The sequence below is a fragment of the Mus caroli genome, unplaced genomic scaffold (genome assembly GCF_978045245.1).
Source record: "Mus caroli unplaced genomic scaffold, Mus_caroli_1 scaffold_14, whole genome shotgun sequence".
NCBI classification, from domain to species: domain Eukaryota; kingdom Metazoa; phylum Chordata; class Mammalia; order Rodentia; family Muridae; genus Mus; species Mus caroli.
The window spans coordinates 68,131,557-68,149,673 of NW_028227269.1; the positions used below are offsets into that span (position 1 = coordinate 68,131,557).

Consider the following 18,117-nt stretch of genomic DNA (forward strand, 5'->3'; position numbering starts at 1 on the left):
ATCACACAACTGCAGACACTATTTGCAGCTGATAAAATCATGTCTCTGCTAGAGCTCGAGGTAAATCATAGTCAGCTGCTGTGGACAGTCTGGAGCAGCCTCACATCCCACACCTGGGATTAAAACAAAACCATATTCCTATAATATTTCCGTGGATTTTTTTTAAAGAAAGCAAAACTCCAAATTGTCATACAGAAATGTTTCTACTAATTATGTTTTTTAGGTTTCTGCATTTACAATCAAATAAAAAAATTTGTTAGTGCATTTGTTCAATCAACTAACATTTAGATCTCACAAAAATGTAGTAAATTTCTCCATCTGCACTTTCTGACTCTGGCTTCTTTTTTTTTTCTTTTTTTTCTTCTTTTTGTTTTTTGGTTTTTCGAGACAGGGTATATCTCTGTGCAGTCCTGGCTGTCCTGGAACTCACTCTGTAGACCAGGCTGGCCTTGAACTCAGAAATCCGCCTGCCTCTGCCTCCCAAGTGCTGGGACTAAAGGCGTGCGCCACCACCGCCCAGCTTCTGACTGACTTCTATTCTAAATCCTTTACTAAAAATTTCCAGAGATACAAATGCCTCAGTGTCGTTTAAATCCTACACGTAGGTCAGGGGTGGGGTCTGGTGGTTTTTTTCTACAAGTTTTATAGTTTAAAGGGTTTAAAATTTAGACTTATGATGGACCTATTTGAATTAGTGCCATAAACAATGTAATAATTCTGTTTACGGCACACACATTCCACATGGACAGCTGATGATTTCACACTACTGACAAGGCTGTCTTCTCTTTGAAAGGTCTTCAAGAGCCATTATAAAAGTCACACATATATGCGCTCACTCTGGGCTGTCTGTTTGGTTCCACTGGTTTTGTTGAGTGTCTTTAGATCAGTGGCACTCTGCTTAGACAGCTGTTTATAAACACTGCTGAAATGAAGCCAGGCCTGGTGGTGCATGCCTGTGATCCCAGCACTCTGCAAGCTGAGGCGGAGGACTGCTATTTAAAGCCACCTACATTGTTTAATAAAAATCTTGGTTTTGTTTTTGATAGATAGCTATCTGATAATGTTTGTTTTCCTATATTTTTTCTATTTCAAAGTTTCTTACATTATTTGAGGGCCTCTTTTTATGTAAGAATTTTGAAATTCATGTTATCAATTTCTGCTCAAATGCCTGTTGAGATTTTAAATGAAATTTTGTTAAGATTATAGGTCATTTGAAAGAAATTGGTATCCTACACTGCTGAGTATTCTGATCCAAAAACAAAGTCTGTATGTTTAGATCTTCAAATTCTGTCTTCCTATATGTATGTGTAAGTATGTTTGTTGTATGTGTATGTATACATGTTTGCATGTCAACATGTATATGCAGATGTTCATGCTCATGTGTGTGCATGTGTGTAGAGGTCGTAGGCATAGAGTACTTTCTACAGCTACTCTCTACCTTATTTACTTATTTGTTTGTTTATTTTCAAGATAGGGTCTCACTATAACCCTGGAACTATGTAACTAGGCTGGCTGTGAACTCAAGAGATCTGCCTGCCTCTGCTTCCCTAGTACTGGATTTCAAAGTGTGCACCACTATACCCAGTTTCTATATCACTTGTTTTTAAAGTTAGTGTCATTTATTGGGAAAGAAGGAAATTGGGGATGGTCTTTGATATTTGAGAGTAACTTTTGAGGAGACCATTCTGGGAGAAAGAGGTCATCAGCTTGTGAAGAACTGGTCAGGGAATGCTGACCATGATGATGATGATGATGTGAGACAGTTTCTCTGTGTAGTCCTGGCTGTCCTAGAGCTCACTCTGTAGACCAGGCTGGCCTTGAACTCATAGGCATGTGTCACCACTGTCTGCTAACAGGATAGTAAAACTCTGGAAAACAGTCATAAATTTTTCTTTTTTTGTTTTTTTTTGGGGGGGGTTTGTTTGCTTGCTGTTTTTTTGAGGGGATGGGAAAGGCAGCCTTACAGTTAATAGTATCAGGGATTTTTGAGGGGATGGGAAAGGCAGCCTTACAGTTAATAGTATCAGGGATTTTTGAGGGATGGGAAAGGCAGCCTTACAGTTAATAGTATCAGGGATTTTTGAGGGATGGGAAAGGCAGCCTTACAGTTAATAGTATCAGGATTTTTGAGGGGATGGGAAAGGCAGCCTTACAGATAATAGTATCAGGATTTTTGAGGGATGGGAAAGGCAGCCTTACAGTTAATAGTATCAGGATTTTTGAGGGGATGGGAAAGGCAGCCTTACAGTTAATAGTATCAGGGATTTTTGAGGGGATGGGAAAGGCAGCCTTACAGTTAATAGTATCAGGGATTTTTGAGGGGATGGGAAAGGCAGCCTTACAGTTAATAGTATCAGGGATTTTTGAGGGGATGGGAAAGGCAGCCTTACAGTTAATAGTATCAGGATTTTTGAGGGGATGGGAAAGGCAGCCTTACAGTTAATAGTATCAGGGATTTTTGAGGGGATGGGAAAGGCAGCCTTACAGTTAATAGTATCAGGGATTTTTGAGGGATGGGAAAGGCAGCCTTACAGTTAATAGTATCAGGGATTTTTGAGGGGATGGGAAAGGCAGCCTTACAGTTAATAGTATCAGGGATTTTTGAGGGATGGGAAAGGCAGCCTTACAGTTAATAGTATCAGGGATTTTTGAGGGGATGGGAAAGGCAGCCTTACAGTTAATAGTATCAGGGATTTTTGAGGGATGGGAAAGGCAGCCTTACAGTTAATAGTATCAGGGATTGAACCCAGGGCTTCCTGCGTGCCCAGCAGGTGTTCTACAACTGAGCTGTATCCAGAAGCCCTTTTTGTATCTTTTTTTTTTTTAAGATTTATTTATTTCATTTATGAGTATGTAGCTGTCCTCAGACACACCAGGCCGGGCGTGGTGGCGCACACCTTTAATCCCAGCTCTTGGGAGGCAGAGGCAGGCAGATTTCTGAGTTCGAGGACAACCTGGTCTACAAAGTGAGTTCCAGGACAGCCAGGGCTACACATAGAAACCCTGTCTCGGAAAAAAAAAAAAAAAAAAAAAAGACAGACAGACCAGAAGAGGGCATTGGATCCCATTACAGATGGTTGTACACCATGTGGGTGCTGGGAATTGAACTCAAGACCCCACTTTTTGTATTTTTTCTTTTGAGACAGTCTCATTAAGGTACCCAGACTGGCCTGGTTCCCAACCAGACCTTGAATCTATGGCCTTTCTAGCTTGGCATCCTGAGCAGCCAGGATTATAGGCCACTACATCTTGAGTTGTTGGCAGTTTCTTGGAAGCTAACTGATCCAATTATTCTTTGCTAATTATTCACAACCTGTACACAAAATACTTGTAGACCTTAAAATCTAAAAGTACTATAGTCCATCTGCACACTAGAATGCTACTGAACATTGACATGTAAGAAACTATTGACATTTCAACAACATGAATAACTCTTAAAATAACCGCACCAAGTGAAGAAAGTCAACTTACTCCTCCAAAAGCAGTATCTATCGCAAGATTCCATTAGCATAAAACTCTAGAAATGAAGTCTACAGGGAGGGCAGATCAGGGCCTGCTTGAGGATGGGCAGCGGCGAGGGGAGGGGAGGGGAGGGGAGGGGAGGGGAGGGGAGTACAGCCAGAAGGAAATTTTGCATCTAAAAGACACAGTACACTGTTTTATTTTTTTTCTTTGATAAGGACTCCCTTCTAGCCCAGGCTAGTCTAGAACTAGTTTTGTAGCCCAGGCTAGTCTTGAACTATAATTCTCCTGCTTTTGAAGCCTAAATGCTGGACTGTATGTCTGTGTCATCATTCTTAACTCTTGTTCACCAAGTTCTGGTTTCACTGATATATACAGATTAGAAGAACTTACCAAACTATATACTTTAGATATCTGCAGCTTTTTATACATCATTTATGCAATCAACAAAGCTGTTAAAGAATGTAATATTTGGGGAACATTCTTCTGGTCAGGGTAGACAGTCGAAAACCGCTTTTATTCCTAACATACAGGTAACTCATGCCATGCTATGCGATGCTATTAAAGCCATAGTTCTTTCCATACAGAACTCCAAACACTTGCTAAATAGGTCCAGAGCATTCATAATCCCACTGAAATTATTTGGAGATGGGGGAGGGGGTGATTAAGAACTTTATAAAAATTTGGTTTCATTGCATTATCTGTAATGTGAGGGGAGGAGAGATGGGGAAAGAGTAGAAGAGGAGGGGAGAACTGCTCCTCTATAACAGCATCCACAGAAGGATTTCTACTCATGTCCTATTCCCTCTGTCTATTAACAGCCTCTTCTTAAAGTCTATCTCTTAATCAGGTACCTTCTTGACTCTAAATGTACTGATTTATTTAAAATAAAAGTAAGTAGAGGCTAGTAATCTGATTCTATTTTATTTTATAATAGGAGAGGGTTTACCATAAAGTAATCAAATATGTGAGAAAGACTTGGGAGGCAGAGGCAGGTGGATTTCAGAGTTCAAGGCCAGCCTGGTCTACAGAGTGACTTCCAGGACAGTTAAGGCTAAACAGAGAAACCCTGTCTGGAAAAACTAAACAAAACAAAACAAAACCTTAAATCAAAACTATAGGTATTTTAGAAAAAGACAAAGTAAAAGGTCTTTTCCTCTTCAAAAATTCTACATATTTTTGTATTAATTTCACAATCTCACTAGTAAATAAACTACAATGAACACCAAAGAGCTAATAAAAAAATTTAAGAGAAAACATTTTTTAAAGTATTGGGTTGGGACCATGGGTTCTCTTTCAGTGGGTAAGAACACTTGCTGTTCAATAATGAATACCTGAGTTCTAATCCCTAGATTAGATGGATATGGCTGGATACACCTGTAACCCCAGAACCATGTGGAAAGCCACGGGAGAATCCCAGGAGGCTGTCAGCAAAGCCTCACACTCAGTAGAGACCCTGGGTCTCAAGGGAAGAAGGTGGAGAGTGGTTGAGAAGGATATCCAACATCCTTCTCTGTCTCTGCATGGATGCATGCACTGGCATTCACATGTCTATACCACAAACACCGAACACACACCAAACGACTACAATTATTAGATGTTTCATTTAATCAAAATTTAGTAATTTCTAGGCTAAACACCCACCACTCATATCCATCATCATAGTACCTAAACTAACCTACTACATGGACCACTCTTTGTCTATTTGTAGTTCTGGCATTGAACCCAAGGCCATGTGCAAGTGAAGCAAGCAGTCCTCTATGTATGCAGCTAACCCCTAGCCACCCTGTTGCTCCGTCTCATATTCTCACCCTCCTCACAGGTTGTGCTCACCCAAGGTGACCTCCCCTCTGATTAACTCGGGGTCAGCTGATCAGTGATGTTAGTCACCTTTTTCATGTTTGGTTTGTGGTTTGTTTTTGTATGTCACCTGAAGGCAGGAGGAAACTACGAAGGTTAAAAGAGGACACTGGATTTCTGGAGCTAGAGTTAAGAGATGGTTGAGAGCTGCCCCACGCTGGGTGCTGAGAACTAAGTCATCTCTCTAGCTCCGCCTTTGCCATATTTTGTACCCTGCTCAGAGAATTGCTTTCTTGCTGTATTAACAATTCCTGAAGGAGTCAAGATGGCTTCCTGTAATGGAAGAAGGAAAAGATCAGGAAAGAAACAAGACCAAAGGGAAGGTACCTGAGGAAGGAACTACAGGGTTGGTTCCACAGAGGCTCCAGCCTGTTCCATCCAGGGAAGCACTCTATGAGAACAGAAAGGAGTCTGAACTGCTGGAGCCCAGGCCCCAGGAATTCCTGGCTTGGTAGTTGTACAAATGGGAATGAAAGACCTAGCCTGTAAAAGTGTTTAAGTTCACATGTGGTATCTTCTCCCGTAGAGAAAATTTTAAAGTAAATGTTAATCGACCCAGTTCATTTTGTCTTTTTTATTCAAATTTAGCATTTTCTTGCTAAAAGATGATGTTTAGTATGAAACAAATACACTGTATTGATTAGAAAATTGCAAAATATTTATAAAGTGCTTATACTGGTTTCAGGGTAGTCCCCCTAAATCATCAAGGGGCAACAGACAGAGAAGAACCAGCACGCGATCAGGCACAGTGGCAGGCACACCTCTAACCCTCAGCATTCAGGAGGCTGAGGCAAAGACTGGCCACAACAAAACTCTGTCTCAAAAGGGTCATGTGGCGGGTGATGATCACTGTCTCACTGTTACACTCCAGAGGAGGTGACTATTCATAAATGTATCATGAATGGCTAGACTCTAAGGAACAAGACTTTGATACCTACTACCTAGAAACAGATTATTTAAGTACCTCTTGTTAGGTACTCACTGTGAATTGATTTGGACTCAAAAACAGAAATTTAAGTTTGATTTGAGCTTACTAAAACAAATACTATTTTTAAAAGAGCATGGTAGGAAAAAATGCATTTTATCAATAAATATTACCTTAACTAAGGCACACTTAAAAGTTTTGATTGACTTGTTCTTTCTTGAATATATTAAACAAAGAACTTCTAAGTAGAAAACTTTGACAGGATAGTAATCATAGTCATGGACTGTTTAGTAAAGACTGGAAAAGCTAGAAAATGAAAAGGCAACGACTCTTGAAATCCGATGACATTTTCCAAGTAAAATGATCTTTGCTTAAAACAGAACCAAAGTCCTAAATGAGTAGCTAACGATTAAAAGCAACTTGATATTAGATTCACTGAATAGTTAGAAAAAAGCTATAGAATTTTGCATATAATTTTTAAAAAGTTAAAAGGTTGGGTTTAAGCCGGGCGTGGTGGCACACGCCTTTAGTCCCAGCACTCGGGAGGCAGAGGCAGGTGGATTTCTGAGTTCAAGGCCAGCCTGGTCTACAAAGTGAGTTCCAGGACAGCCAGGGCTATACAGAGAAACCCTGTCTGGAAAAACCAAACAAACAAACAAAGGTTGGGTTTAGTTGCTTTTGTTCACTTATATTAACTTTTGGAAGTTAGCATCTATATAAAAGAAAAGTGAATTTTATTTTATTGGAGGCAGGGTCTTCATATGTAGCCCTTGCTGGTTTTGTACTTACTATGCACTGACCTTGAATTTGTGACAATCTTCCAACCTTAGACTTTAACTGCTGGAATTACAAGTATGTCCCATCAAGGGACTGGAGAAATGACTCAGCAGTTAAGAGCACTGATGCTCTTCTAAAGGACCAGAGTTCAATTCCCAGCACCCACGTGATGGTTCACTGTCTGTAGCATCAATCCTGGGGAATCTAATCCCTCCTTCACCTCCCTGAGCACCAGATAAAACACATATTAAATAAATAAGAAACAAATAAACACCACCATATTGGCTCAAAATAAATGTTAGAGCTTTATGCTGATAGGTGAAAAAATTAATTCAATATATATAGTTTTTTCTATTACAAACAAGTATAAGAAGCAACCAAGGTCTTTCAAACATAAAAATATTACATGAAAACATAATTATGTACACGCAGGATACAGAGCTCACAGAGAAAAGGCTGCCACGAAGTTTCCAACTGTTAAAGACTTACTTTGCCACCTTCATTTTAAAAGAATCACAGTGCATAGCAAATTACTTTGGCATTTACATTCCATTGGATACTTTAAAAGGCTTTAAAAAATACATTTATCGCCAGGCGTGTTGGCACATGCCTTTAATCCTAGCACTTGGGAGGCAGAGGCAGGCAGATTTCTGAGTTCAAGGCCAGCCTGGTTTACAAGGGGAGTTCCAGGACAGCCAGGGCTTTACAGAGAAACCCTGTCTCGAAAAAACAAAAAAACAAACAAACAAAAACATATTTATCTTATGTTTTGCCTGCACATATGTATGTGCACCTCATGCATGCCTGGTGCCCACAGATGTCAGAAGAGGGCTTCAGATCTCTTGGAACTGGAGTTACTCAAGGCTGTGAGCCACAATGTGAGTGCTAAGAAGTCAACTGGGGTCCTTTGCAAGAACAACCAATGTTTTGTTTGTTTGGGGTTTTTGTTTGTTTTTGAATGAGTGAGCCATCTCTCCATCACCTCCATTAGAGTCTTTTTTAACTGACTGAACAATTTTACTTTAACACCATCAGTATTTATAATACAAAATTATACCCTCTGTAACTACTTGATTTTAACATGAAAAATATTATACATCAACATAAAATGTGTAAATTTTCTTGGAGAAATTCCCAATTTAAGAGGAAGAGTCGTGAAAACTCAAGAGAGATTAGATTGGAGCCTGATATAAGCCACAGGAGAGAATCACTATTGGGTTTTTAAGAATTGTCACAAGGTTTAAGAAAGAAATCAAGACAGAAGACTGTAGAAGAGAGAGGCAGAAAGAGACAGAGAGAAGATGAGACAGAGAAAACAAGCCAGGAATGTTTCAAGTTTTGAAAGATAAAAGGTTTTTTGTTTGTTTGTTTGTTTTGTTTTGTTTTAAATGATATGTAAGGCAAAAGAGACCAACCACCAAAGACTGCTAATGGATCAACTGCAAAAGAATTAAAAAGTGCTTTGTTAAGAGGTGTGCTAGGATTTACAAAGTGACAAATGATCTAATAAAGAGAATAAAGACTTCTATATGGGCCGGGGATACATAGCAGTCTATTGAGAAAGAAACAGAGGAGCCGGGTGTGGTGGTGCAGGCCTTTAGTCCCAGCACTCAGGAGGCAGAGGCAGGAGGATTTCTGAGTTCGAGGCCAGCCTGGTCTACAAAGTGAGGTCCAGGACAGCCAGGTCTACACAGAGAAACCCTGTCTTGAAAAACCAAAAAAAAAGAGAGAAACAGGGGGAAGAGAGGGTTGAGGGAAGGAGGGAGGGAGGGAAGGAGGGAGGATGGATGAATAAAGAAGGCTTGACAGCTAGGACTGTCTACATGTTATTTTCACATGTTGCTCCACCTCTAAGCATTCATTTGTGAATTTGGACCATGTAGCACATCATACATTTCAAAAATCTTTCTACTAATTATCACATATTTTTATGAAAAGAAGTTTTGTTTGTTAATTTTTTAACATGGCTATATGAAATAATTCTAAATCCATTAGTTCCATTAAAATTCCTCCCTTAGTCAAGTATGCAGCCTAACGTAGGATATAATCAAACTTCAAAACCCTTAAAAGAAAGGCCATGATTAATATAATAGACATATATTTGATTTACGTCAAGTGGTTACACAGGTAATGCTTTAGATACTCAGCATAAAACATTTTAATGGAATATTATTGCTCCAAATATACCATACTAAAATTAAACTGATAACAGAAAAAGGTTACTAAATCATGGCTGACAGGGAGCTAAATGCACTAAGTTAAAGTGCATTTCTAATGCTCAAGCAGTCTGGCTGAAGCCCTTGGGTCAGTTTGGGTCATTATTACTTTGGAATAATTCCAAACCATTCCCATGGCTTCTATTGTTCTAGTCAGCAGCTTTAGGAAGTCCAGAACAGGCTCCATGTTAAAAATTTAAAAACCACAGGCTCTCCATCAGTTTCTGAATTCATTCTTTTTTTTTTTTTTTTTTAAAGTATACTTGACAGTTTAATGAGGTCATGAGGCATCCCCCAGGTTAATTTCTGTAGTAGGTTTTACATTCTAGTCACTGGGCTGCTACAAGCTTTCCGTCAGCTTCTGTAGTGCTGCTCAAAGGCAGAAAGATACACCGTTACCACTCAGAAAAAGAATTACGCTGAGCAAGGCGGGGCTTGGTACTGCCCTAGGGACAGAGAACCTTGTCAGAACTGCACAAAGTCGAGATTCCCAAGCACCACAGGAAAAAAAAAAAAAAAAAAAAAAAGAGGGGGAGGGAAAGAGAGAAGAGAAAGTCTGTCACAACGAAGGCTGTAACTCTGTTACAAATGTATGAATAGCCTGGATGAAAACTCATACATCCAATTACCGAGAACCCACCCACCTTCCCAGCCCCGAGTCTTTCAGTTTCTAGATAGTATTGGATGTTACAATGTATAAGAAAGACCCATGTTTTAGGCAAAATTAAGTATCTATCAAAACACCAACAGTCTCTGCGGACTGTAGTCTTCTCAGATAGCAACACCCTTCACCACCTTCTGGGACCCACTGAACTGAAACAGTGCGCCCAACACAGTAGCAGTTCTCCCATAGTCCTTACTCAGTATCACAGCTCTCCCTGAATGAACAAATATTCCTTGGACGATGTTATACATCGGCGTGGGGGTGCACGCAGGCCATGGCTAAAATTCGAATGTTTAACACTGCACCTCAGGTTCTGCCACCTACACACAGTGAGTGGTTGTGATAGCTGGGGCACACTGCCTCTCATGTGAGGAGGAGCTTATGCAGAACGTCTCCGAATTGAGGAGAGGAGGGGCAGGGTGGCCAGATAAAGGGTTTTAGAATGCTGCTGCTTAGGGGTGTGTACTGGAGGTTAGTATACTTTGCTTATTCTTAAACCAAGTCTTGAGTGACTGCATGTTCACACAAAATACACTTCTACTTTAGAGGAGGGAGAGCAGTCGGTTAGGAAAGCATTTTCTTAAGGGAACTGATGGCGTCTCTCTCAAAAGTAGTTTAATTTCTAAGTCTTCTTGGTGACATGGCCGTATTCTATCCCCACCTCCTTAACAGTGGGCCGGTGAACTCATTCCTACGAGGAACGCCCTCGTATGTTCCTCAGGATCTCCAGATGCCGTCAGTCCTTTAGAATATCAAAGTGGTGGGATTTGCTGGCCACCACCTAGGCAATGTGCTTGGCTGCAGGTGCCAGGCAGTCCACTAATATCATCTCATTGCCGTCCAGAAATCTACATATGGAAAGCTCCATGTCCTCCTTGCTATTCTCACCAACTTCATGAGAGAGGGGGGAACTCAGCTCCTCTTCTAGTGCCTGCAGCATTTTTAGGAGCCCCCTCTCCAGTGGTTCATCAAGGCCTCTGGCCTTGAGGTCTTGATATAAGCAGAGAAACTGACAAGATGTTCCAGCCATGTTTGACTCTGGGGGTTTTGGTGAAAGATTTAAGTACTTGGTGGGGTAGGCTGGATAAGACTTGTTCAAGAGACTCCTCAATCTTATTTACATCTGTTTTGACCTCACTGTTGAAAGTTATAAATGGTGTGTGGATTCCTGGAGTCAAGTTCTGCAGGTTCACAGGTTTCCTTTTGAATCCAGTGGTTGTGACACTAAAGATGGCTCCTTTGAGCCTAAGAATCATGAAGCACCCCTGTGAAAGGGGGTGGTTTCCTATGCTTTCTCCATCTGCCCGCCTTGATGGAGAGCTGGATGAGGGGCTCTTTGTCCTCCTCCTTCAGCCCTTTCAAGGCCATCGACAGCGCAATGGTTGGCAGGCCTAGAGGCCGTGGTTCTGGAAATGCTGGGGCTGCAGTCCAGCCCTGCCTCCATCCTTGGCATCACCTCACCTTGGCATCACCTCACGCCTCCTGCATATCTCATTACTGGACTTCACCTGCAAGTGTAATCTTTCCCAAACCCAGGTATGTCCAGGTTAATCTAATTGCCTTGCTACAAGAATGATGACCCTCCAGGACTTCCTATTCTCTGGTGAAAACCTTAACTTGATCTACATATAATCTGCATCTGATCTCCTTCTCCTGGCTCAGAAGACAAGCCACTGTTTACCTTTTTCCTTCACTGCGAGTCTTCTCTTCTGCTGTATTTTGTTAATTCGTATGATCTTTCAGAGAACTGCTTGCTAATTTGCCTCTCAGACTGCCCTACCACAGTTACTTAGAACGCAAGCTTTATGACAGCAGGACCCTTCCTAGAGCTTCAATATCCACACTACTGCTGACACATAAGAGGCACTCAGTAACACTGTTACCTATAATCTCCAGAACTTAGCTTCCTCAAAGATGCCTTTTTGACTTGATTATATATCAGTGACACCAACTTTCTTTTCTCAAATCACCCTACAAATCTTCTGGAGAGAAAAGATCCAGGTTGGAGAGATGGCTCAGTGGTTAAGAGCACTGACTGCTCTTCCAGAGGTCCTGAGTTCAAATCCTAGCAACCACATGGTGGCTCACAACCATCTGTAATGGAATCTGATGCCCTCTTCTGGGGTGTCTGAAGGCAGCTGCAGTGCACTCATATACATAAAAAACAAATAAATCTTGAGAGAGAGAGAGAGAGAAGATACAATGTATCTTCTAAAATGAACACCAAGAAGCAGTGTTATGAAGCAAAACATCTGGAGCTTTCAGAATCTACAAATGCATTTCTTAACCTTCTTTTACCTTACCATACTCTATTAATTAACCCAGACATTTTCTCACATCATTAAGATCAAACTGTCACAGAGTCGGAGGTCAATATTTCACCCAAATCAAATTATACCCAGGAGCTCTCTGTTATGTTTAAAAATATCGATAAGACAGTTTTCTTTTCCAAGTCTAGCCTGATAAAAAAACCATACAAAAAAAGCTATCAATAATAGTAATAATAACATGGGAGACTCAAAACCCTGATTAACTGATCTAAAAGCAAATTTTTATATGAAAAGTGTTGATTTATCTCAGGAAAATATCAAACAGCACATGCACAAAGGTCCCAGAGCATTTAAACACAAAGGCAGTGTGCTGCATTTACAAGTGCATGCTATTCTGTTGCTCCACGTAATATGAGAGCTGCACTGTTCTTAGAGAGTAGTGGTAAAGGCATTTATAAAGTTCCTGGCTCTTTTAGGGATGATACATAATTTAGCAGTAATGTTAACAATCCATATATTATCCATTAGCAGTGTCACTTCACCCTGCTTCTAACTCTGTACATTCTTAGATGCATGCACTAGGTGAAGCTTTCTTTTTAAAGGTAAAGAAAAGGCTGGGCATGCTCATCAGTGGTAGGGCACAGACTCAGCCTGCACACCGGCCAATCAGCAGCACCAAAATAAATAAATAAATAAATAAAACCTTTTCTTTTTTAACTAAAAAGCAAACAAAAATTCATTTCTACTTCCAAAATTACTTCTCAGAAATGCATTTTTGAACCTGTGTTTTACGTAATAAAATGAATACTTGATATTTTTATTAAAGAAAACTAGAAATTAACACTATATTTAACTTATAATTATTTATTTGTGTGTGTGTGTGTGTGTGCGCAAGCGCGCGTGCGCGCCATGTTCCCAGGACACCTTGTAGGAGTTGGTTTTCTCCTTCCACCATAGGGGCTCCTCCTCCTCCTCTTCCCCCTCTCACTGTTTGTTTGTTTATGACAGTGTCTCATTATGTAACTCTAGCTGGCCTGGAACTTGCTATGTAGACCAGACCAGGCTGGTCTCAAATCCAAAGAGATCTGCCTGCTGCTGCCTCCCAGGTCCTGGGATTAAAGTGTGCCACCACACTCAGCATTTTGTTTTGTTTTAGTTTTTAAAACAACTTCCATTAAATCAAATTAAACTCACTCATTTTATATATTGTTCCAATTTTACTGTAAGTGCTGCAGAAATGAACAAGCCTTTCATTTTCAAGTTGACACTAGTAATTTTGCTAAACTCACACAAACACATGCACACTCTGTGTTCATTTAATTTAAGAAAATTACCCAACACTTGAAAATAAGCAAAAACAAAATAGTAGACACTTTTCAGTGTGGTCCTTAGTTTAAACTTTTGATTACGTTCTATTAACTAATTTATTTACCAAGTCTATAAGATGAATTTATAGAATTCTGGCTGGTTAAAATGCCAATAATTTGTATCTAGTGGAAAGGATAGCCAAAGCTTACTCATGTTCTTATTTAGAATTCTATACCTAACCCAATAGCTTTACTGTCTCTTCATTAAGTATCCTATAAATACCTAAATGGTCATATGAGTGAACTGGACACCTTCTAGATCTTCCATTAAATAAAAACCTGAAGGCTAGAGATATATAACTCAATGGGTGGAGTGCAGGAAGCCCAGGACTCTATCTTGGGTGGTTGAGACAGAAGGATCAGAAGTTCAAGGTCACCCTCTACTATGTGACAATTTTGAGGCTAGCCTGGGCTATATGTGTCCCTCTCTCAAAAATAAAGTTTAAATCACTGACATGTGTTCATTTACATTTTGAATGAAGTGAAGTCATGAATTTACCTTTCTGAAATGTCTTGGTGACCTCACCAAAATGTATAAGTAGACTATTCTAACTGAGCCAACTGCTCTGCCCACCACCCCCTCACACATACACACTCACTCACAGGGAGGCAGATACATCTTACAGAAAAATAAAGTCAACTTTGCTCATTTACATAAGCCAAACCAGCATGGTGGTGGTGACGAAGCCCTTTAGTCCCAGTACTCTGGAGGCAGTGGCAGGAGGATCTCTGTTGAGTTCTAGACCAGCATGGTCTACAGAGTCAGTTCCCGGACAGTCAGGGCTACACAGAGAAACCCTGTCTTGAAAAACCAAACCAGAAGCTGAGTTCTGGAACAGCCAGGGCTACAAAAAGGATCCTTGTCTAAAGGAACCAAGTAGATAAAAGTGAAAATCCACCTTTGTATTCTTAGGGCCTGGTACGGTGTCAAGCACCTAAGCTATGTTCAACAGATGGTAAAGGAATACACAAAGCTAAATTACATCACACCACATAAAATATGAATTATTATCAACTAATTTTTTTCTAAAAACATAAATGTTGTCCATGGCATGAACTTCAATTCTATAATGCTAAGTTAATAAATTTTAGCTGCTTTTAACATCCACCACAGAAGATGACATTCCTGTGGATGTGTTTTTTTTAATATGCAAAACATTCCATTACTATGAAGTAATATATTATCTACAAGCACAACACATAAATGCACAGTTCCAGGACCAAAGCAAGAGATAGGGAATGGATATTAGTTCTGGTTTTATTTCTGATCTACTCTGAAAAATTAAATTTGTATTTATGCATCAAGGATTATGTAGAGTCTAAGCCACCTTTTGCTATTAAAATTACAAATGTGTATATACTTGCATCACATGCCAACAAGGGTCAAGCTGATACACCCATTGCCATTCAGGGAGGTAGAAGGGTTAATTACTATCCAGGTATTTCCCCTTTGCTTTTGATTCAAAACAGAATTATCACTATTCCATGTGCTTTCCATTTCCACAGAGTTCTTTTAAATGACATGATTTGGTGTGTGCCCCCAGGGGGCACACCTCCTTATGAGAATTATGACAATGGAAAATTTGAAATCCTGAAGAATACAAGGAAATGTTTTTAACCATTAAAGTGGACTTGTCTTTCCACTCCTAGACATGTATGATGAATTATTTTTCAAGTGCAGTTGTTGCTGTTAGTGTGAGCATGTCTGTCTGTCTGTCTGTCTGTCTGTCTGTGGGTGTGTTCGAGTGTGTGTAGGGAGTCGGTTCTCTCCTCCTCCCTGGGTTCTGCACATGAGCTCAGGTTATCTGGCTTTGCTCAAAAGGTACTTTTACTCCTTACATCTTGCAGTCTCCCTCAATTGTGGTATTTTACCTAGTGGAGGTTTCTTACTAAAGTGTGTGTGTGTGATATATGTGTTAGTGGTGTGTGTGTGTGTGTGTGTGTGTGGTGAGGGTCCTGCATGAAGGCCAGGACAGCTTTGTGGAGTCAGCTCTCCCCTATCACCTTTATGTGGATTCCAGGAATGAAATTCAAGCCATCAAGCTTGTGTTGTTGGACCGCAAATCACCTTCCCTAATGAGTCTCTTGCTGGCCCAGGATTAAAAGATAATAAACAAACAAACAAACAAACAAACAAATTCTTGTTTATTTTACAGAAAAGGAAAAAAGTTACAGGAAGACGCCCATGTTCAAGAAGCATGATCACTATTAACCTTGAGCCCATGTTGTCTTCAAATCTACAAGTCTATCTTACAAAAAGAATTTAACAGCAACAAAGAGAATCGCATAATTACCTAACTTCATATAAGACTAGCACCAACCAGTCGGAGACACGCACCCTAGCAATGTATCTCATCTCCAAAGATTGATTAGCAATGAGCCACCTCCCCCCTACCCATCCCCGCAACTGTCCCTTAAAAGTGGTTATTGCAAGTCCTCGTCGCTGTGAAGAAACTGACCACATTTTGTGAGGCAATCTTTGTATTCAGGTAAGACTTCTGCAGGAAGTGGGGAGGCGCTTTAAGATTCACCCCAAGAGCTGAGAACGAATACTATGACTCACTGACACTTCACACATGGGAAACACACATCCATATTAGCGAAAAAAGGCGAATGGGCGAGCGTAGCAAGCAAGCCGCCCGAGGCGAGCACCCCCAGCCCCAAGAACTTAATTCAAAGTAGCCTCTCGGTCCAAAATTGTGCATTTGTTTTAGAAACGAAAAAAACCAGTGGGACTCTGTATTGCCAGAATCCAGTCTGTGGACAACGCATTGGTCAACGGCGGAAGTTGCCTGACGAAATGACTGTAAGATGAAATCCAGTTTTATGATCATAACAAAACCTTCCTTCCGGGACCAGGCCAAAAAAGAAAGTTGAGAAAACGTCCTTCGGGATGCAACAGGCAATTAGGAGCGCCCGGAGCCCGGCCAGAGAAGGCTCGGCCGCGGCACGCGGGGCGGGCGCGAGCCGTGCTCCCCGCTCTCCTCGCTCTCCCCGTTACAAGTTGTGCGAGCTCCGGGCCCGGCCCCCCAGCCCGTCGCCCCGCGGCACCTCCCTCGGCCCCAGCACTGACCTTCCGCAGGGCCGGGACCAATAGTCCCCGCCATTTCGGGCTGTTTTCTTCGCTGAAGAACTCGTAGGGCTGCGGCGCCTGCTGCATGGTCCCGGCCGCAGCGCCTCCGCATCGGAGGCCCGGCCGGTGGCCTGACAGGCAGGGCGCCGGCCGCCTCGCCTCGCCTCGCCCGGGCCGCCGCCACCCGCCCGGGCCGCAGCTCCGGCCGAGCTCTCGGGGGCGGCGCCGGCGGGCGGGCGTTCGCCGAGGCTTGGCGGCCCCGCAGCCCCGAGGAAGCGCGGCGGCCCGAGGCGTCCTGCTGTCCCCGCGGCGCCGGCCCGCTGGCCCGAGGCTCCTCCTCCTTTGTCTGGGTGCGCAGCGCGGGGCACCGCCGGCCTCGCCCCCGCCCCGACTACCGCTACGGCCGCGGCGGGCAGACAGCGGCGGCCCGCAGCGTCCTCATCGCCTCCCCCGCCCTCCGCGCAGCCGCCGCCGCCGCCGCCACCGCCGGGTCCGCCCGAGTCACCTCCAGAGGGCCCTCGGGGCCGAGCGGGCGCGCGTGTCCGGCGTGCACGGCGCTGGCCGCCGCCGCCCCTCCAGCCCCGCGGGCCGCCGCCGAGCGCCCGGTGCCTGCAGCGGCGGCTCGGCTCGGCTCGGCCCCGCGCTCGCTCTCCCGAGTCTCGGGAGAAGACCAGCACGGAGCATGCGCGCCGCCGAGCGGGCCGAGGCGTTTGGTGCGGGGCCCCGGGGCCGGGAGGGTAATCGGTCTCTCCTGAGAACGTGCGCGGGGCGGGGTGGTTCTTCCAGACAAACTCGGCAGCGTTCCGAGTCCTGGCAGACAATCCTGATTCGGCACAGCCCTAGGGGACCCCCGAGCCCGTGACTGCAGCTCTGGGAGGCAGAACACAGATGTGAGGAGAAAAGGACATTTGGGCTGATAGGATATTTATTTAACGTGTGCTCTGTGAGGCTCCTTTGTATATTTAGGTGATAGTGGCTATTCATAAAGTCACGTTGTGGGGTCGTGGGAAGCTCTTAGCGCACGTTGAAGGGCCAGATGACTTTAGTTCGAGGTCTTTCACCTAGAGTCCCTATGTATATATATATTTGGATAAAAGTATCCAAAACCTTTCAGATATTGTTCTTAGGTTAATCATGTTCAAATCCTTTCCACTTAAGGTTCTACAGAACCTGGATCCTGCGATACAGTCACACTAAATAGCATCAAAAAACCCCAAAATCCTCTGTCCCTATGCTTTTTTAAGTTGAAGGGGCATGAACTCTGGAAACTTCACTTTTTACTAGCCCAAATTTCATCCCACTAAAATCGCTGAACAGATTGCTCCCAACGGGCTGTAAACAGTCATGCAGCCAGCCACCAGCAGTGAGGAAGGGAACGGAAGAACAGACTGGAAAAGATAACTCGTGTAGTAATTTCAGTTCCAGAATCAGTGGGTGAACATTGTTCTCCCCCAAACACAACACCATTTTGACTTCATAAAGTAAAAATGGCAACTAAATACT

At 42.6% G+C, this 18,117-nt stretch overlaps 1 protein-coding gene and 1 pseudogene across 2 annotated transcripts in view; both read right to left on the reverse strand.

Annotated features, from left to right (window-relative positions):
* Positions 1-16,885, reverse strand: part of Sos2 (SOS Ras/Rho guanine nucleotide exchange factor 2) — a 95,141-nt gene extending 78,256 nt beyond the window's left edge. For both annotated transcript variants that reach the window (XM_029484537.2, XM_021179153.3), the window contains exon 1: positions 16,615-16,885. In XM_029484537.2, coding sequence (XP_029340397.1) covers positions 16,615-16,701 — 87 coding nt within the window. In that variant the 5' untranslated portion in view covers positions 16,702-16,885. The remainder of the gene's footprint in view (positions 1-16,614) is intronic.
* Positions 10,686-11,346, reverse strand: LOC110307263 (chloride intracellular channel protein 4 pseudogene; annotated as a pseudogene).
* Positions 16,886-18,117: the final 1,232 nt, after the last annotated feature.